Raw genomic sequence first — 22,242 nt, 5'->3', positions numbered from 1 at the left:
GCGGCTAGGCCCATGAGCCATGGCTGCTGAGCCTGCGCGTCCGGAGCCTGTGCTCCGCAACGGTAGAGGCTACAACAGTGAGAGGCCTGTGTACCGCAAAAAAAAAAAAAAAAGATAGCAGATTTCTTCCTTGAAATATCAATAATATATTACAGAACATAATGGAATGATATTGTTAAAGTACTAAAAGATAAAACTGTAAACCCAGGTAGAATTTGATACCCAGCAAAAATATCCCTCAGAATGAAGGCCAAATACTTTTTCACACATCAAAATCTGAGAGAATTCTTTGCCAGCAAACTTGAACTACAGGAAATATTAAAGGCAGTTCTTCATGTGGAAGGAAGATGATAACAGATCAAAACTTGGATTTACACAAGGGAATAAAGAACACCAGAAATAGTAAATGAGTAAATAAAAGACTTTTTTGTCATCGTTTGATTTATTTAGAAGATAATTGCTTAAAGCTAAATAGTAACAACATATATCAATATTAAGTGTATACATAAAATATATGACAGCAGTAGCTCAAAGGACAGGAGGCAGCAATGAAAGCATCGCATTCCTAAGAGTCTTATGTTATATGTAAAGTGATATAATTTTATTTGAAGGTAGACTGTGATAAGATGCACTTTGTGAAACCCTAGAGCAACCAAGCAAAAAGTAAAAGAAGTATAGCTAATGTATCAATAGAGTATATGAGTCACTAAAAATACTCAAGCCAAAATTACTTAGGAAAAGAGGGAAAAAGAACATAAAACAGGTGGGACAAATAGAAAATAGCAGGATGGTAGGTTGGTATGACTATATCAATATTAAGTGGTCCAAGCACTTTAATTAAAATGCAGATTGTCAGACTGGATTTAGCAAAGAGCAAGATCCGAATATGTGGGCTAAAGACTTTATAAAGAAACAGGTAGGTTAAAAGTAAAATGATGGAAAAACATGCACTGTACAAAACTGAACATAAGAAAGCTGGAGTACTGATTACTATTTAAAGTAGACTTAAAAATAAGGGAAAAAGGGACATTTCATAATGACAAGGGGGTCAGTTCATCAAGAAGATATATTCTAAGCATATGCTTTTATTAATAAGCTTCAAAATTCATGAAATGGAGGTCAACGTTCCTTTCCCAAAACTAATAGTACAGGTAGACAGAAAATTAGTAAGCGGTTAGAAGACTTAAGCAACATTATCAACAAATATAACCTAATTTGCATTTTTAGAGCACTCAGCAACAGCATAGTACACATTCTTTTCCACTGCACATGGAACATTCACTAAGATAAACCATATGCTGAGACATAAAATAAGTCTTATTAACTTTAATAGGAATGAAATCATGTAGAATATGTTCTCTTATCAAAAGAGTGAAATTAGAAGTCAATAACAAAGATACATGGAAACTCTCCAAAACTTTTGGAAACTGAAAAAACATTTCTAAATAATCCAAGGGGCAAAGAATCACAAGAGAAATTTAAAAATATTTTGAACTGAGTGGTAATGAAAATAGACCATAAATTTTGGGGGATATAGCTAAGGGAAATGTATAGCTTTGAAAGATGCTTTATATTAGAAAGGAAGAAAAGTCTAAAGTCAATAATTTTCTAAGCTTCTACCTTAAAAAGATAGAATAAGATGAGCAAATTAAACCCAAGGTAAGTAGAAGGAAGGAAATAAAGGTAAGAGCAGAAATCAGTGAATTTAGAAAATGCTAAATAGAGAAAATCAGTGAAATCAAAATCTGGTTCTTTGAAAAGATTAATAAAAATGATAAGCCTTTAGTTAGATTGATTAAGGGAAAAAAAGATACAAATTACCAATGCCAGGAATGAAAGAGGGGATATTACTACAGATACTATATAAATTAAAAGCATAGTAAAGGATCATTGTGGACTTTATGCCAGTAAATTCAACAACTTAGAGGAAGTAGACAAATTCCTTAAAAGAGACCACCAAAGCTGACACAAGATAAAATCGAAAATCTGAATGTCCCTTTATCCCTATATTTATTAAAGAAATTGAATTCATAATTTAAAACCTTCTCATAAAGAAAATTCTAGGACAGGTGGCTTCAACAGTGAATTCTATCAAACTTTTAAGAAATAAATAATACTAACTACCCTTAAACATTTCCAGAAAATAGAAGATAAGATTTCCCAACTCATTTCATGTGGTATTATTACCCCAATACCAAAGCCATACAAAGACATTGTAAGAAAAGTACATGGCAGTATCCTTCATGAATACAAATACAAAACTCTTTTAATAAAATACAGCAAGTTAAATCTAGCAATATAAATGTAAATATGACCATGATAGATCATGACTAAGTGGAATTTCTGCCAAATGTACAAGTTTGGTTTAGCAATAAAAAAAAAACCCCAAAACCTAGCTATATACAGTCAATCCTTATTATTTGCAAATCCATATTTGAAAATTTTCCCACTAGTGAAAATTTGTAATTCCAAAATCAAAACTCACGATATTTGTGCAGTCATTCACAGACATTCATGAGAAGTTTGAGTGGCCCAATGTGTACATTCTCAAGTGGGCTCGAACAAAGCACTCTGCCTTCTTTCAGCTCTCAAACTGTAAACAAGTACCCTTTTCACAGTCTATTTAGTGCCATATTTTTCTCATTTTTTCCTTTTGTTGATTTTTTTCTTTAAAATGGCTTTCAACTGTAGTGCTGAAGTGCTGTCTAGTGTTCCTAAACACAAGAAGACGATTATGTGTCTTATGGAGAAAATACACATTAGATGAATTTTGTTCAGGCCTGAATTATAGTGCTGTTGGCCATGATTTCAATGTTAATGAATCAGTCATATATATTAAATAAGGTGTCTTTAAACAGAAACACACATAAGGGCTTCCCTGGTGGCGCAGTGGTTGAGAGTCCTCCTGCTGATGCAGGGGATGTGGGTTCGTGCCCAGGTCCGGGAAGATCCCACATGCCGCGGAGCGGCTGGGCCCGTGAGCCATGGCCGCTGAGCCTGCGCGTCCGGAGCCTGTGCTCCACAACGGGAGAGGCCACAACAGTGAGAGGCCCGCCTACCGCAAAAAAAAAAAAAAACACACATAAAACAAGTTTATGTATTGATTGGTTGATGAAAATGTGATCGGAGGCTTGCAGGGGTCTAGCCCTGTATTTCTCCCAGGAGCAGTTGTTTCAGAGTTCTCGACAACTTTATAAAACATAACTACCATGAGTAATGAGAATCAACTGTATTTCAGCCTGTTATCTAAGAGCAAAGAAGGAAAACCATGATTATCTCAGTTTATGCAGAACATGTATTTGACAAAATTCATCATCTTTTCCTGTTAAAAACTCTCAGGAAACTAGGACTAGAAGAGAACTTTGGAACAAAAGACAGCTTTATCATATTATATATAAATGTATAATGTAAGCCTACAGCTAACATCTTGCACTCGTAAGATCAGAACAAATCAAGGATTCAGCTCTCATAACTGCCATTCTGGTCCCAAAATTTATATGAAAAAAGATGTATACATATATTTTTTACTATTAAACCTAAAATTTACATGAAAATGCAAAGACCTAAAATTAATGTTGAAACGCAAATAGTCAAAACAATAGTGAAAAATACTAATTACAGTTGACAAGCTTATAGTCTACTGCCTGTGAACAGAGAGATCAGTAGAACAACATCTAGAAATAGCCCACACATTTCAGTAAAGGTTCAACAGATGGTTCTGAAACAGATAGTAGAGGGGATAATCTTTGGCCCTTTCCTTAAACTATACCCAAAAATGAAATCTAAATGGATCAAAGATCTAAATTTGAAAGCTAAAATTGGTAAATGTCTGGAAGAAAACATAGGAGCAAATCTTCTTGATCTTGGGGTAGGCAAAGATTTCTTAAGACGCAAAGAACTATTAACACACAAACTACTAATAGAAGTAGTTGATAAACTGTATAATATTGAAATTAAAAATTGCTTTTCAGAAAACATTATTCAAATTAAAACACACCTCAGACTAGGCACAAATGCTCACATACATATATTTGACAAAGGACTTGCATCCAGAATACATGAGTCCAGTTTGAGACAAATCACCAGATTAAAAAAGGGACAATGGATTTGATCAGACACCTCACCAAAGAAGACATATGAACGGCCAAAAAAGCACTTAAAAGTGCTCAATCTCATTAGTCATTGGGGAAATGTAAATTAAAGCCACAGGGAGATACCTTTACACATTTACTAGAATAACTAAAATGGAAAAAACCTTACAATACTAAATGTTGATGAGGGTGTGAGTAACTGCAACTCTTACGTACTCTTGGTTGGAATGTAAAATGGTACAACCAGTTTGGAAAACAATTTGGCAGTGAAATGAAAAGTGAGACCCTACTATGCTTTGACCCAGCATTTCCACTATTTCTCCAAGAGAAATGGAAACATGTATCAACAAAAAGACTTGTCCAGGAATGCTTTATTTTTAATAGTGAAACACAGGAAACAACCCAAATGTCCATCAACAGGCTGTTGGATAACCAAATTGTAGTACATTGCATTTGTCTGGGTTCTCCAGAGAAACATAACTGATAGGATATACAGTATATATTGTATGTATCATATATATATCAATATATATTTACATCCTATTGACACATTAGATAGAAAGATAGGTAGGTAGATAGATAGAGATTTATTATAAGGAATTGGCTCACGTGGTTATGGAGGTTGAGAAGTGCCACCATCCACAGTCTGCAAGCTGGAAACCCAGAAGTGTCAGTGGTATAGTTGCAGTCTGAGTCCAAAGGCCTGAGAACCAGGAGAACTGATGCTGAGTCTGAGTCTGAGTCTGAAGGCAGAAGACCAGTGTCCTGCCTTGAAGGCAGTCATGCAGGGAGAGAGCAGATTTTCCCTTACCCAACCTTTTTTTTTTTTTTTTTAATTTATTTATGTTTTTTGCGGTATGCAGGCCTCTCACTGTTGTGGCCTCTCACTGTTGTGGCCTCTCCCCTTGCGGAGCACAGGCTCTGGACGCGCAGGCTCAGCGGCCATGGCTCACGGGCCCAGCTGCTCTGCAGCATTTGGGATCTTCCTGGACCGGGGCTCGAACCCATGTCCCCTGCATTGGCAGGCAGATTCGTAACCACTGCACCACCAGGGAAGCCCCCTCTGGAGTATATTTTGTCAATTTTCTCCAATCTTCCCAAAGATTAAAAATATCATTTTATTTGCAATTACTGACTTCTATAATATTAATTTTACTGGCAATTTATATTTCTTTTATACATCACTAGTATTTTAAAAATATTAATCATAATCTCTTTTCCTAATCTTAAAGAGATCTTTCCTTCTGATGAAGAAAAGTTTTTTGGCTGTGCTTTGTGGCTTGCAGGAGGGATCTTAGTTCCCTGACCAGGGATTGAACTCAGGCCCTCCGCAGGGGGGCAGCAATGAAAGCACAGAGTCCCAACCACTGGACCACCAGGAAATTCCCAAGAAACATTTAAATTGAGGGAGATTCCTTTGATTTCATTTTAGCTTCCTTTTCTTTTATTAAATTCTAGTAAAATTCAACGTAGCTGATTTTTATCTTAATTAGCACACACAGTATGATTAAATTCTTATAAAAGTATACGCCTATTCATCCACTGTCTAAACTTCCTCCTCCTACACACACACTTAAAATGTCTCTGGAAAGAAATATAAAAAACTGATGACAAAAGCTACCTCCAGAAAGGGGAAATGGATGGCTGGCAGACAAAGAGCTACAAGGGAGATATTTCACTGTCTTTCTAATTATACCTTTTAAATTTTACATGTGAACTTATTACCTATATTTTTAAAACTCATATTCTTTGATTCAACAACTCTCTAGGCATGTAAATAGAATAATTAAATGTGGAAAAGGGCTTTAAATTCAAAGATATTCATAACATTTGCAATAGTAAATACCATAAATAATATGTCCAAAATTGGAGGTTAAGGAAATGGATGGAAAATATATAATGGAATATTAAAGATATTAAAAACTATGTTTTGAAATGATAAGCTTACATGACAACTTATTTATAATCTATTAAGGGAAATGTAGGAAAAAAGTATGTGTTTCCATAATTTATTTCTAACTTCATATCTTCTTCGGTTATTTCCATGTTTCTTCTTCAGTTAACTTTTTTTTTTTTGCGGTACGCGGGCCTCTCACTGTTGTGGCCTCTCCCATTGTGGAGCACAGGCTCCGGATGCGCAGGCTCAGCGGCCATGGCTCACGGGCCCAGCCGCTCCGTGGCATGTGGGATCTTCCTGGACCGGAGCACGAACCCGTGTCCCCTGCATCAGCAGGCGGACTCTCAACCACTGCGCCACCAGGGAAGCCCCTTCAGTTAATTTTTCAATTAAGTTTTCAGTGAAACATTAACAGATAACATAATGAGTAACTGTTGCAGGCATAGGAGTACCAAATTAATAAATTAACCCTAATAAGAACTAAATGATTAATTTAATCAAACTGATTTCCTATAGACACAGTATCAAAAAAAGGTCTGGGCATTAAAAAATCTAATTAAATTTAAAAATCTAATTTACAGTAGCCAGGACATGGAAGCAACCTACATGTTCATCGACAGAGGAATGGATAAAGAAGATGTGGCACATATATACAATGGAATACTACTCAGCCATAAAAAATAATGAAATAATGCCATTTTTAGCAACATGGATGGACCTAGAGATTGGGAAGATCTCACATGCTGCGGAGCAACTGAGCCTGTGTGCCACAACTAATGAGCCTGTGCTCTAGAGCCCGCGAGCCACAACTACTGAGCCTGCGTGCCATAACTACTGAAGCCCACGTGCCTAGAGCCTGTGCTCCACAACAAGAGAAGCCACCACAGTGAGAAGCCTGCACACCGCAATGAAAAGTAGTCCCCGCTTGCTGCAACTAGAGAAAGCCCCACGCACAGCAACAGACCCAACACAGCCCCCCCCCAAAAATATATATATATACACAAAAAAATATATATATATATTAAAAAAATACTTCAGAATGTGGGCAAATGAGTATTCTTGTGAGGGCAAAATCCTTTCTGGTGGAAGGCAATTTGGCAGTACTTAAAATTTTAATGTGTATATATCCTTGGATATAAAACTTGATGTCTGGAAATTTTTTCATAAAGAGATAATTAAGAAGGGCAAGTTCCCGTTCCACTTAGTGGAGATCCTCGCCTGTGCCGGGGGATGCCTTAACAACAGAGGTCAAGCCCAGACTGAGGGTGGGCGCACAGACAAGGCACTGCTGCAGAAGATGAAAGGAATCCACGCTGACATCCCCGTGTGGCTTCCAGAGACCAGTGCCCACGTGTAGGAGCTGTACCAGCAGTGGCTGGATGGTACCGACTCCCCCCACCCCCACCCCAAGTCCAGGAAGCCCTGCATACTGCATACCAGGGCCCAGGGCATCCTGCTTACAGCCGAGACATCAAGTGGTGAAGGTTGAGGAGGCTGGGAGGCAGGCCTGTCTGCTGCCTGAGGATGGAGGAGCTACCACGTGTGGGTATCAGAGACACTGGAAGAAAACAGCTCAGCTTTTCTCCTACTACTGCGGTTTTCCAGAATTCTCTGCTACCCCCATTTGTCAGCAGCCCCCTCCTTCAGCAAAGAGGTGCTATCTTCGTAATATTTGTGTGATTGGAATATTTTAACATGAGAGAAGGGTGCCCCAATTTGAGTTTCGTTTAAGACTGAAAAATTCCAAAGAACAAGAATGGAGATAGACTACTGTCTTTTGGGCTTAAAAAAAAATCCAAAGTGTCCTGTGAAGAGCTAAGACCCCAGAAGTTCTGATTCACATGCCTCAGAGAGATTTGATGTGGAAATGACAGGAAGCGGGCAGGCTGTGGGGGTGTGTGGTCTGCCCAGTTGGCTCTTCTTTTTACCCACTTATTTTATTCCTGAAATGTTTTTGCCAGAATGTGAATAAACATTCACATTCTGTTTTTGGGAAAAAAAATTGAGATAATTAAGTAAACATAAAAGGATGTATATCTGCCACTGAAAATGTCCATCAATATGGGATTAAGTTATGATGTATCCATTCAATAGGAAGTATCCTATAACTATTAGTTTTAGTTATAGGATAGTTATAGTTATCCTAATAGTATCCTGTAACTATTCAGCTATTAAAAATGGTGATGTGGGGACTTGCCTGGTGGCGCAGTGGTTAGGAATCTGCCTGCCAATGCAGGGGACATGGGTTCGAGCCCTGGTCCAGGAAGATCCCACATACCGCAGAGCAACTAAGCCCATGCGCCACAGCTACTAAGCCTGCTCTCTAGAGCCCGTGAGCTACAACTACTGAGCCCACGTGCCGCAGCTACTGATGCCCGCGTGCCTAGAGCCTGTGCTCCACAACAAGAGAAGCAACCGCCAATGAAAAGCCCACGCACCGCAACAAAGAGTAGACCCCGCTCACTGCAACTAGAGAAAGCCTGCGCGCAGCAACGAAGACCCAACACAGCCAAAATAAATAAATAAATAAAATAAATTTTTAAAAATGGTGATGTATTGTAGATTCTTATTTATTACAGTGGCAATAGGTCCTGGACATGCCCTTTTTCTTTCTCAACAATAAGTAATAGCATGCCTAATGGGACCTCATTTATATAAAATTGTACATCTGTGTAAGTGTAGACAGATTTCTGGAAGATAAATGCTCATTAAAATGGTTATCTCTTGAGTGGTGGCCTATTGGGATTTTGTGTGTGTGTTTTTTTTAAATACTGTTAGTTTTCTTTATACTAAGTATTTATCATTTTTATACATGAAGAAGGAAAGATTTTTTTTCCCTTTCCGAACAAATGCATATGTCTAATTTATCCCTTCTGCTTGTTAAATGACTTTGTGTATAGCAAGAAATACAGCTTTTAAGCCAGTACCTGATCAAATTCTGCAAATACCTAAATCTAACAAGGTCTGTAGAACCTTTGTAATGTAATACCTAAGGGCCATGGTTTGGGATGCTCTACTTCTGCCATTGAAGTTACCCAGGAACTAGCTGAACTGGTGCAGATGGTTGGGGAGTTCTGAACTCCAGAGCCCAGGGCATTGACTGAAATTTTTAATGCCACACCCAGCTGTAGCTAACTTCTTTTAAGACTTGATTTTTAAGAACAAAGTCAAGTTTGAATTTCTGTTGTTTTGATTTACTTTTTCTCAGCTTTGTTTAGGTATAATTGATAAATAAAATTGTAAGATATATAAAGCATACCTCATAAGGATTTAATATATGTAAGCACTGTGAAAAGATTTCTCCCATCTAGTTCATTAACACATCCATCACCGCACATATCTTTTTTTGTTTGTGTGAGAGAACATTTAAGTTCTGCTCTCTTTGCACATTTCACTTACACAATATAGTGTCATCAACTGTAGTCACCATGTTATACATTTACACCTCAGACCTTATTTATTCATCTTATAGCTGAAACTTTATACCCTTTCATCAGCCTTTCCCTGTTTTCCCCATACCCCTGGCAATCACTTTTCCTACTCTCTGTTTCTGTGAGTTTGATTTTTGAAAAAAGATTCGACATATAAGTGATACCATGCAGTATTAGTTTTTGTTGATTTACTTTGGGTTAACAAGAGTATCTGAATTTATTGCATGCACCTGCCCTTGCTGATAGAAACATTAGAAGTCGTTCCCTTCTCTTCATATATGTCAGGTATTATTTTAATCATTCGATTGGGGGTGGAAGTAAAATTCCTGCCCTTCAAAATCTCACTCTCTCCTAGAGCACTGGGACAGTCAAGACACCATTTCAGTGAACCGTGCTATGGCAGCACACAAGAGGGCTTTTGACCCAGGTGTTGATGTGTTTCTTGGGGGTTTGAGTGGCTGTTCAAGGAAGATTTTCCAGAGGAAACATTTGAACTGAATTTTCAATTTCAGTTCAGACATCCAGACTGCAGTTTGAAAGATTAAACATGAATTAGCCAAACCCAGGAAAGGGATATGAGGATTATGTAGGCAGAGGCAAAAGCCTGTAGGCATGCAGGATCTGGCACATGTTGGGAACTGCAAGTCGTTCAGCATGATCGGGATTTGAGGCAGTGTAGGCAAGAAAGGAAGGCTGGAGAAGCCAGGTCATGAAGGATCTTGTTAGCTGTAAAAGAGTTTCTTCCTCTGGACTTCCTTGTAAATACAGCCTTTGTTCATGTAGGTTGGGATTCTTTGAGTCATCTTTGACTCTTTGAGGCTCCCTCCCTTCCCTTAAACTCTCTCATAATTAGGCACCAAATCTTGTCAATTTTGGGAACTTGGATTGAAATGGAATGATGACGAGCTAGATGTAGACTCTGTGTTCTTTATGGCAGGCTGTAACTTAGTATTTTTAATTTCTAGGGCTTAGCGCTGGCTCACAGACCCTTAAAAATGTCTAAATGAAGGGAGTTCAAAAGAGAAAATGTTTAGTATTTTTACAGGTGACCATGTATAACTTTTCTGTTCTCCATTTTGTTATAGAAAATCTAATGGTCTTAGGAGGCCTGGTTGAAAAGTCAGCACTTGGATAATTTAAAATCTTGAAAATGGAATCAGACCTGTTAGTAAGATCTATTTGATCAGTGCCTGGTGGGTGACTGAAGCAATGTTATAGTCAGGGAAGAAAAGTGTCAGACAGCTTTTAACAATTTGATTTTAATGAATATACACCAGTTTACATAGTGTGTGTGCCTTTTTGTGTGTGTGTGGCCAAGAACAATCTTCTTGTGACTATCCCAGTAGAGATTAATTTTTTAGTTAAAGGAAAAATCGTGAACATGTATATTTATTGCTTTTCACGTATCACAGTTAATAACGTGGGTACATGCTTCCTTAAACTTATGGGTATGTACTGTATTTATTTTGTGTTTAACTATAAGAGGAAGACTGTGTGCAGAGATGGTTAGCGTTTGAAACAATTAGGCATTGTTGTAGTGAAATAGTTGTGCCATTTTGAAAACAAATTATGTATCTGAGGCACATCTTGTGAAACAACTTTTATGATTATCAGCAACACAGCTGCTAAAAGTATTATCTTGGTGGAATTGAATCTTTTGTTATCTGGGTCACATAACCAGCAACTGAACTTTTATACTTGTAACTATATAAGACCCTTATTAAGAAATAAGTAGAAGAGAGGTGTCATAAAGTGTTTTCATATATGGCCTTAAGAAGAACAAGGTATTTGTTATCATATTGAGCTAGAGTGATAATATTATAATATCCTACTCACGCATATATTTGTTTGATATTTTTAAACTCCTTAATTTTTTATTTTAATCTATTATTATTATTATATTATTATTATTTTGGCTGCACCGCACAGCATGTGGGATCTTAGTTCCCCAACCAGGGGTTGAACCCATGCCCCCTGCAGTGGAAGCACGGAGTCTTAACCACTGGACCGCCAGGGAAGTCCCTTAATTTTTTAATTTTTAAAGCATAAATTAGCTAAGCCTATCGCCTTCTCCCTTCCAAAAAAAAAAATGGAGATATGAGACTGTTTTTTATACATCACCTCTAACTTCCCATTACCTCTAGTTTTTTGTTTGTTTTGTTTTTAGTTTTTATTTTTGGCTTATATCTAAATACATATCCTGTAGCTTGAAATGGAAAATGTATTTGCATATGTGGCCTTAAGTATAGCTCCTATAGGCTGGTTAGTATGGTTTCTTACAGTCTATTTATTATAACAAAAATTAAGATATGTGCCTTACAGAGCTAATTAAAATGGAATTTCACTTGTAACTTTATCTTAGCTGCCTTATATCCTTTTGAGTATAGGTGGTATAATGATAAATGAGTATTTTACATATTATATCTACTTAATCTTAAAACCAAGATGAACATTTTTTAAATGGAGAAATATACATTTGTCTTATTTTCTATTTTTTTTTGTAGAGATAATTGTAGTTGTAAGAAATAACGTGGAGATCTTTTGTACACTTTGCCCTTTTTACTCCAGTGATAACATTTTGTAGAACTCTGTAGTATTTTGACATTGTACAATCCACTGCTCTTATTCAGATTTCTTCAGTTTTACTTGTACTTATTTGTGTGTGTGTGTGTTTTATTCTGTACTGCTTAATCTCCTTTGTATGTTTGTATATTCACCACCACAGTCAAGATACTGAATAGTTCCCTATCACCAGGGTCCCCACATGTTGCCCTTTTATAACACCTACTTCTCTCCTACCACTTCATCTTCCCTCCCCTATCTATTAGTGGACCCCTGGAAACCACTGATCTTTCTTCCACTTCTAAAAGTTCCTCATTTCAAAAATGTTGTACAAATGAAATCATACAGCAGGTAACCATTTGAGATTGACTATTTTTACTCAGTATAATTCTCTGGAGATTCATCGAAGTTTGTGTGAATCAATAGCTTATTCTTTTTATTACTCACTTTTTGTATTTAAGTTAGAAAACCTCTACATAGTTTCTACTTTGTTTCCTTCCTAATCTATTTTTATCTCTCTCTCTTTTTTTTTTTTTTTGTGTTCGTGGGCCTCTCACTGTTGTGGCCTCTCCCGTTGTGGAGCACAGGCTCCAGACGCACAGGCTCAGTGGCCATGGCTCACGGGCCCAGCCGCTCTGCAGCATGTGGGATCTTCCCGGACCGGGGCACAAACCCGTGTCCCTTGAATCAGCAGGCAGACTCTCAACCACTGCGCCACCAGGGAAGCCCCTAATCTATTTTTTAAATAAATGTATTTGTCTTAATTCTAGGTGACAAAGCAAGACCGCCTTCCTCCAGCCCCTCTAGCATCATCCGCCGTACCTCTTCCCTGGATACACTTGCTGCTCCGTACCTTTCAGGGCACTGGCCTCGTGATGGTCATGGGCAAGCTGCTCCTTGCATGAGGGACAAGGCCACACAGGTAGGGTTATTACAGTTCTTATCTTGAAGTATTTCACTCTGAAACCGTTTCTCATAATATTATTTGTTCTACTCTGTGCTCAAATTCGTAAAATATTAGTGTGTATTAATTAGCATTATCTGGGAAGCTTATCAAGAGTGCAGATCCCCAGGCTTAACCTTCAGATATTCTCTAGTAGGTTTTGGCTGAGGCTTGGGAATGTGCATATTAAACAGTACCCAAAGTAATTCCGATACATACAGATAATATATGCACATACTTTTCTCCCACTTACTTTTTTTTTTTTGCCTGTGGCTTAGTTCCCCAACCGGGGATCAAACCTGGGCCCCGACAGTGAAAGTGCAGAGTCCTAACCACTGGACTGGCAGGGAATTCCTGTCCCACTTACTCTTTATAGTCAGTTCAGAACATCACATTATATTTAATATACGGAATTTGGACTTAAAAATCTGTTACAGTAAAGATTACTTTAGTTTCCATCCAGCCTTATATTTTTGTGCCCAAAAATCTTCGTGTGTTGCAAGATGGGGATTATATGCTATTGCTGGTAGAGTCTGTAAATGTAAATATCCCGACAAAGGGACTCTGGAAGCAAAGTTTTGTACTTTTAAATTTATAAAAAGTTTCAATTAAAAAAATCTTAAGAGATCATTTGATGTACCTCCTAGTCTTACAGATGAGGAAACTGAAGTCCAAAATCATAGAGCCAGTTGATGATGCGTCTCAGTTAGGTGTAGTTTCTGTCATAGCAAATTAGTACAATTATAATTAATTAAATATTTGTCTAGTCATTTATTTAATGTTTCTCATATTCATTAGATGGTGCTCCCATGAAGGCAGGAACTGTGTCTGGCTTGTTCATTTCTGTATTTTCATCCTCAGGACTTAGTACTGTACCTGATGGAATAAGCACTCAAGGAATATTTGCAAAGGATTGAATGAGCAGAACAGTTAAAGCTTTATGGGTAGTGAAGAAAGAAAATCATTTAAAGAGTTAAAAGATTCTTTATACTGATTGTTGAAAATCAGCTAAGGTACATCTTAATTTAGACTTCAAATTTACATCACTGATGGTTGCTTGATCTCAGCACTTTGTGAGAGAATATCCTTTTACAAGACCAAGTAAATATACTTTGCAGTGTTTCTTGGATTTACATACTGGTTTCTAGAATTCCAGATGTTCCTGGTGGACTTAGTTTGTTTTCTGTTCTGATGCTCTTGAAACTGAGCCCCATTGTTAGGCTAGATGCTTGGGATTAGGAATTACCTTGAGGGTTATACTCCAGTTGCAACTACGGAAATGAAAATGCAGAGTCTGTACTCATTAAAAGTAATGAATCTTTTCTGAAATTGTGACTTTTTAAACCGAAGAGTTCTGTAGAACTCTGCATTTATTCAAAATCTGTAACTTTGCTGAGATTAGGCCACGTTGTATAGAAAATGAATACAAATTCTTTTCCCACTTTGGTTATTACAGAATATTGAGCAGCATTCCTTGTACTATACAGTAGAATTTGAAAAAGACTAGATACATATATATGTATAACTGAATCACTTTGCTGTACACAACATTGTTAATCAGCTATGCTCCAACATAAAATTTAAAAAAAAAGGAAATAAATACAGTCTTTACTTGCTTTCTGCTTAATCCACAGGTCGTGTTTAAATTAGTATGGGTGCATTTCCTTGAACGTTTCTGCAACCCTCTTTCTTTGCTCTGCAGTTTCAGATTCAGTGAGTTGAGATATTTTGTCTTACCGGTAAGAATATACATTCTTATAAGCCATTGGGAGCCCCTTGATCTGTAGAAGCAGTTCAGTAAGTCTGTTGAGTTACTGTGACCTAGCTGTGGCCGTGACCACAGCTGTGGTCAAGTTGCTGTGACCTAGCTCTGGCTACCACTTGACTGGTGTTCCTGTTTTTTCTTCTGTTTGGAACGCTTTCCCACCATTTGCCTGGACAGCTTACACTCTGATGCTTATAGCAGCCTCCCCCGATCCTATAGAACCTTGCCTACCTACTTTCCCTGTCCTTCCAGGTCTGGATTAGGTGCCTTTCTTAGGGAACCTCAGTCATCACATAGCATAAGTGGCTATTTATTCCTTCTGTCCTAGAAAAAACTCTTTCAGAATAAAAACTGTCTAACTCCAGTACCTAGTCTAGTGCCTGATACATTAGAAGATGCATAATAGCTTTCCAGTATACAATGTAAAATTGAACAAAATTGAAACATGCTTAATTAAAACTCAATTTTACTTTTTATTAATACCTGAGTGTCTTATAATAAAGGCACAGCTTCTTAGTTGAACAAAGAAAGCAATTGTCTTTTAAAGTAGGAGTTTAAGTAAAATTAATGATTTTGCCGAGGATTTTTTCCTGCCTGAACATCTTATCACTGAAATTAACAAAGTTGTCTTTTGCTCTTTATGCTTATTTTTACCTTACCAACTAATATTCTTGTTCTCATCTTTAATTCTTAAATCTGTAGGAGACTTTTTTATTCCTTTGCTTTTCCTTGAATTTTTATACTTAAAATTAATATCTTTAGTAATTTCTCTAATTTTTAAAACCTTTTTATTTGGGAAAAAAGTCCCAAGTTTATAGAAGAGTCCCAAGAGTAGTAGATTGAACACCCTATACTCCTCACCTATGTTTACCAATAAACATTTTTGCATATTTTGTTTTCTTTGTGTATATATAATTGTTATTATTACTGTTGTTATTATTTGCTAATTGTTAATAATTTACAGAAATTTTGACTCTTCTCAAATACTTCAGGATGTATATGAGCAAAGACTTAAAAAATATTACCAAAGTAATTATCAAATTCAGGAGGTTTAACATTGATACAATGCTACTATTTAATATGTGATACATAGACACATTTTTTTTCAGTTTCCCCAATGATGTTATCTGTAGTAGTTTCTCCCGTAAGCTAGGACCCAGTGAAGGAGCACACGTGGCATTTAGATATCATGTTTCTTTAGAATCCTTTAGTCTGGAACAGTTTCTCAGCTTTTCTTTGTCTTTCATGACATTGATATTTTTAAGAGTGCAAGCTAGTATTTTTGTTGAATCTTCTCAGCCTGGGTTTATCTGTTTTTTAAACTGTTACATTCAGTAATAACATTTTTGGCAGGAGTACTATATGTGTTGTGTGTTCCTCTCTGTGCATGTGCATCAAGAGGTGCCCGATGTCAGTAATGTTAAGTTTGACCCACCAGATTCTCTTTGTAACTGTATGTACATAGTCTGTGGGGAAATATTTGAGACTGTAAATATCCTGTTCCCCAACAAGCTTTCATGCATTGGTTTTGGCATTCGTTGATGATTCTTGCTTGAATCAACAATTACTATAGTAGTTCCAAATGATCATTTTCTAACTCTATTGTCATTCTTCCTGCATTTATTTGTTGGTCTAATACTTTTTTCTTTAACCATTTTTATTTTTTAGATTAATTTTTATTGGAGTATAGTTGATTTTTAATGCTGTGTTTCTGCTGTACAGCAATGTGACTCAGTTATACATATACATATATCCCCTCTTTTTTAGATTCTCTTCCCATATAGGCCATCACAGAGTACTGAGTAGAGCTCCCTGTGCTATACAGTAGGTTCTTATTAGTTATCTGTTTCGTATATAGTCGTGTGCATAAGTCAATCCCAGTCTCCCAATTTTTCCCTCCCCCCCATGCCCCTTGGTAACCATAAGTTTGTTTTCTACATCCGTGACTCTGTTTCTGTTTTGTAAGTAGGTTCGTTTGCACCATTTTTTTAGATTCCACATATAAGCGATATCATATGATATTTGTCTTTCTCTGTCTGACTTACTTCACTCAGTGTGACAATCTCTAGGTGCATCTGTGTCAGTGCACATGGCATTATTTCATTCTTTTTTATGGCTGAGTAATATTCCATTGCATGTATGTATCACATCTTCTTTGTCCATTCCTCTGTTGATGGACATTTAGGTTGCTTCCATATCCTGGCTATTGTAAATAGTGCTTATATGTTGCAATGAACACTGGGGTACATGTATCTTTTCGAATTATGGTTTTCTCCAGATATATGCCCAGGATTGGTTTTGCTGGATCATATGGTAGCTCTATTTTTAGTTTTTTAAGGAACTTCCATTATGTTCTCCATAGTGGCTGTACCAATTTACATTCCCACCAACGATGTAGGAGGGTTCCCTTTTCTCCACACCCTCTCCAGCATTTACTGTTTGTAGATTTCTTGATGATGGGCATTCTGATTTGTGTGAAGTGATACCTCATTATAGTTTTGGTTTGCATTTCTCTGATAATTAGTGATATTGAGCATCTTTTCATGTGCCTCTCGGCCATCTGTATGTCTTCTTTGGAGAAATGTCTATTTAGGTCTTCTGCCCATTTTTAGATGGGGTTTCCTTTTTTTTTTTTTTTTTTGGATATTGAGCTGCATGAGCTGTTTGTATGTTTTGGAGATTAATCCCTTTTCAGTCACTTCATTTGCAAATATTTTCTCCCATTCTGTGGGTTGTCTTTTTGTTTTGTTTATGGTTTCCTTTGCTGTGCAAAAGTTTTGAAGTTTCATTAGGTCCCATTTTTGTTTTTATTTTCACATTAGGAGGTGGATCAAAAAAGATCTTGCTGCGATTTATGTCAGAGAGTGTTCTGCCTTTGTTTTCCTCTAAGAGTTTTATAGTATCTGGTCTTACATCTATGAATTTGATAAAGTTGCAGGATATAAAATTAATACACAGAAATCTCTTGCATTCCTATACACTAACAATGAAAGATCAGAAAGAGAAATTAAGGAAACAATCCCATTTACCATCACATCAAAAAGAATAAAATACCTAGGAATAAACCTACCTAAGGAGGCAAAAGACCTGTATTCAGAAAACTATAAGATACTGATGAAAAAAATCAAAGATGACACAAACAGGTGGAGAGATGTACCATGTTCTTGGATTGGAAGAATCAATATTGTCAAAATGACAGTACTACCCAGAGCAATCTACAGATTCAATGCATTCCCTATCAAATTACCAATAGCATTTTTTCACAGAATTAGAACAAAAAATTTTGCAATTTGTATAGAAGCACAAAAGATGCCAAATAGCCAAATGGAGCTGGAAGAATCAGGCTCCCTGAGTGCAGACTATATTACAAAGCTACAGTCATCAAGACAGTATGGTAGTGGCACAAAAACAGAAATATAGATCAATGGAAAAGGATAGAAAGTCCAGAGATAAACCCACGCAGCTATGGTCAACTAATCTATGAGAAAGGAGGCAAGAATATACAATGGAGGGAAGACAGTCTCTTCAATAAGTGATGCTGGGAAAACTGGACAGCTACATGTAAAATAATGAAATTGGAATGTTCTCTAACTCCATACACAAAAATAAACTCAAAATGGATTAAAGGTCTAATACTTTTTGATAGAAGTATTTCTTTATGGAATTGTCCTAAGTGGATTTTATAAAACGTCATTTGATATGACTTAAGATTCTGGGTTTTTTTCCCCCTTTTAACTTTTTACTAGTTAAATGTTCAACATACCAAAAAATTGGAAGGGTATGACAGCTGTCATTAGATTCAACAGTTTTAAACATAACCATATTTGCTTTACTAATCTTTGTATTTTTATGTGTGTGTTTCTCTGCTTTCTGAAAGTGTGTTTCAGATGTCATGACACTTTATCCCTAAATCTTTCAACATATATCTTCTAAGAATAAGGATATTTCCTATATAATCACAGTAGCATTAGCTCACCTAGGAAAATTAATAATTACATAATATCATGTAACACCCAAATCCAGTTCATGTTAAAGTTTACCCAAGATCCCTTCCTTCCCTCCTTTCTTTCACCAGGATCCAGTCTGAGATTCATGCATTGTACTTGCTTTCTCTTACTTCCTTTTAATTAATTAATTAATTAATTAATTTTATTTGTTTTTAGCTGCATTGGGTCTTCGTTGCTGTGCGTGGGCTTTCTCTAGTTGCAGTGAGTGGGGGCTACTCTTCATTGTGGTGAACGGGCTTCTCATTGTGGTGGCTTCTCTTGTTGCGGAGCACGGACTCTAGGCTTGTGGGCTTCAGTAGTTGTGGCACGCGGGCTCAGTAGTTGTGGCTCACAGGCCCTAGAGTGCAGGCTCAGTAGTTGTGGAGCATAGGTTTAGTTGCTCCACGGCATGTGGGATCTTTCCAGACCAGGGCTCAAACCCGTGTCCCCTGCATTGGCAGGTGGATTCTTAACCACTGTGCCACCAGGGAAGTCCGAGCCTTTAGTTTTTCATTTAACAATATCTCATGGAGATTATTTTGTATTAAAAATACAGTGTAGATTTTCTTATCCATTTTTATAGCTGTGTATTATTCTACTATAAAGATAAGCCATAATTTATTTGGCCAATCTTCTATTTACATTTTTCTAATCTTGTATAAAAACAGTGCTATAGGGAATAATATATGTCATTTTGTACATAAAGGTGTAAGTTTGTACATCTGCAGTATAAATTACCAAAATATGGGTGGTTGTGTCAAACAGTATGTGCATTTGTAACTTTGACAGCAGTTGCGAAATCACCTTCCGTAAAGGCTGTACTAATTTTACATTCCACCAACAATGGAGGAGGGTGTATGTGATCAAATTGCCCAGTCTCAGTGAAGTTTTAACTTGCATTTCTCTTATTATGGGGTGAGGTTGAGTATATTTTCATATGCCAAGAATAATATTTTTTTCTGATACAATGTTTTTAAGTTCTGGATTTTGTGTAACCACTAAGAATTTAACATTTTTGAGGCTGTACTCTGCAGATATTTAAAGCAAGAAAAGACAAAATTTAGAGGTTAAGATTATAAACTCTGGAGTCTTAGGTTTATATCTTTGGCTTTGCCACTTCCCAGCTGTGAGACCTTAGGCAACTTATCTAACCTCTCATTGTCACAACTTCCTTATCTGCAGAACTTGTAGAACTTTTTGTATGTATTAAATCAGATAATACAGTGAAGACCTTTCACTGTACTTTTATAAAGCACAGTGCCTAGCACATAGTAAGATCACAGGAATGTTAACTATTATTAGTATGCATTTGTTCAAAAAATGCTATGCTTATAATTATATAATAATAATGAATTTTTTATTAGAGAAATGAAAGAAATAGGCTAAAATATTGCAATTAAGTAACTGATACTAAAAATTATGGGTAATTTGTGTTATTTAAAATATTTTCTAATGTCTAGTTTTTCTGTAATAGGAATGTATTTTGTAATAGAAAAATATGGTATATCTTTTTTTTAGAAAGGGAAAATATTCTCAGGTTTATTGAGATATAACTGATATATAGCACTATATAAGTTTAAGGTATGCAGCATAATGACTTGACATACATATATTGCAAAATGATCACCACAATAAGCTTAGTTAACATCCGTCACCTCATAGAGTTACCAAAAAACTTTTTTTGTGTGTGTGTTGAGAACTTTTAGGATCTACTCTCTTAGCTACTTTCAGATATACGATGCAGCAAGTGTTAACTATAGCCATTGGGTTGTACATTACATCCCCAGTACTTATTTATCTTTTAATGGAAGTTTGTACCTTTTGACCACCTTCATCCTATTCCCCCTCTGCTGACCCCCAGCTCTGGTAACCACAAATCTGATTTCTTTTTCTATGAGTTTGTTTGTTTTTTTAGATTCCACATGTGAGATCATATGGTATTTGTCTTTCTCTGTCTGACTTCATTTAGCATAATACCCTCAAGGTCCATCTGTGTTGTCGCAAATGTGGCATTCATTATTGTTAAATGATTAATTATTTTATTAAAACCTCTTCCTTCTTTTTCCCATTATAGACAGAGAGTGCATGGGCTGAAGAGTACTCTGAAAAGAAGAAAGGGTCTCACAAGCGTTCAGCGTCGTGGGGCAGCACAGATCAACTTAAGGAGGTCAGAGAAATGGTTCCAAGGAAGTGGGTGTGGAAATTTGATCCCTTCGTTGACTAGTTCCTTGAAGTTGTGAGCAGCAAAGATTTGTCAATTTCCATTGTTTTTTAATTTTGGGGGGTTTTTTTTTGGTGGTTTTGTTTACTTGAGAAATAACAGAAAAACAGTTATTATGTTGAATAAAGATTTGAATGGGGAAATGTACGCATAACTTACTTGATTATGTGTTTTTCTTTATTTTTAATGAGAGTCCATAGCTGTTAATATAAATATCAAATGTATAAGATTGCAGTGATACAACAAATTCACACTTACTATTTCTATATACAGTGGTAGTATTTCTGAATTTCAGTAACCCAGTATAACCAAGTTGATTATGGCCCTATGCTATGATTACCATTTTTTGTGCCTATAATTAGGACATTTGTATTTTATACATAATGTAGCAATAAAACAGAAAAATTCAGTCAAAGAATAATATAGGATATTGATTGAAATTGTATTTGTTATTTAAAGATTGTATCTGAATGCATTTCATGGCTTGAGTTGATTTTTTTTTTTAACAGAGCTGGTGTTTATTATGTTTATTCATAATATGATTATGCTCAGTGGACAGCACATCTCCAGGAACCTCCCAGAGCCTGGGGAGCTTGAGTTGATTTTTAAATAATACTGTTTACTTTTTGGAGCTGTTGAAGGTTAGGTGTTTGTTAAAGAAAACTAATTCTAAATAAAATGTGACTCGTAAGTGAAATGAGAGAATACTTATCACTATTTTTGAATTCTTTGTGAAAGCTATAATGTATAATGTAATTTATTCTAAATGCTAAAAATTTCATTTGTTTAGTACTTGGGAAGCTTAAAGGCTCAGAATAGTGTTGGAACATAATTTTTTCTTTGAAAGAAAGATATACATTTATGCATATACAGATGTGTGTGTGTATATATATATGTGTATATATAAATTTTTTTACAATAAATCAGATTTTTGTGGGATGGTTAAAAACTCAAGAGATTTATTAAGGCTGAATTTTGCTGGTTCTTATTAAGCATGGGTATGTTTTATGTAATGTGGAAAACACTCTGACATACTTGTTATTTTTCCCTTTTTCAGATTGCAAAATTACGCCAGCAGTTGCAGAGAAGTAAACACAGCAGTCGGCATCATCGAGATAAAGAAAGACAGTCTCCATTCCATGGCAACCATGCAGCTATTAACCAGTGTCAGGTAGGAGCACAGAGACCATAAAATCCAGACAAGGGATTTGTTGTTTTCCTGGTGATATGTTATTTCATAGGTAACTGTTTAGGATAAAAATGTCTAAAACATATTTGAAACAGTGATTAAATACTGAATTACAGCCTTCACTTAAAAAAAACAGAATATTAAGTTGACAAAATGA

At 36.3% G+C, this 22,242-nt stretch overlaps 1 protein-coding gene across 1 annotated transcript in view; it reads left to right on the top strand.

Annotated features, from left to right (window-relative positions):
- The window catches only part of FAM117B (family with sequence similarity 117 member B), a gene marked incomplete at its 3' end in the record, with an annotated part of 78,450 nt that overhangs the window by 30,967 nt on the left and 25,241 nt on the right, over positions 1–22,242 (top strand). The window contains exons 2-4 of the mRNA XM_079709607.1: positions 12,752–12,903; positions 20,750–20,842; positions 21,954–22,067. Of these exons, the coding sequence (XP_079565733.1) occupies positions 12,752–12,903; positions 20,750–20,842; positions 21,954–22,067 (359 nt within the window). The remainder of the gene's footprint in view (positions 1–12,751; positions 12,904–20,749; positions 20,843–21,953; positions 22,068–22,242) is intronic.

This window comes from Hyperoodon ampullatus (assembly GCF_949752795.1).
Source record: "Hyperoodon ampullatus genome assembly, chromosome: 8".
NCBI classification, from domain to species: domain Eukaryota; kingdom Metazoa; phylum Chordata; class Mammalia; order Artiodactyla; family Ziphiidae; genus Hyperoodon; species Hyperoodon ampullatus.
The sequence above is the reverse complement of the archived record's forward strand: the minus strand, read 5'-3'. Positions and strand labels throughout refer to the sequence as shown.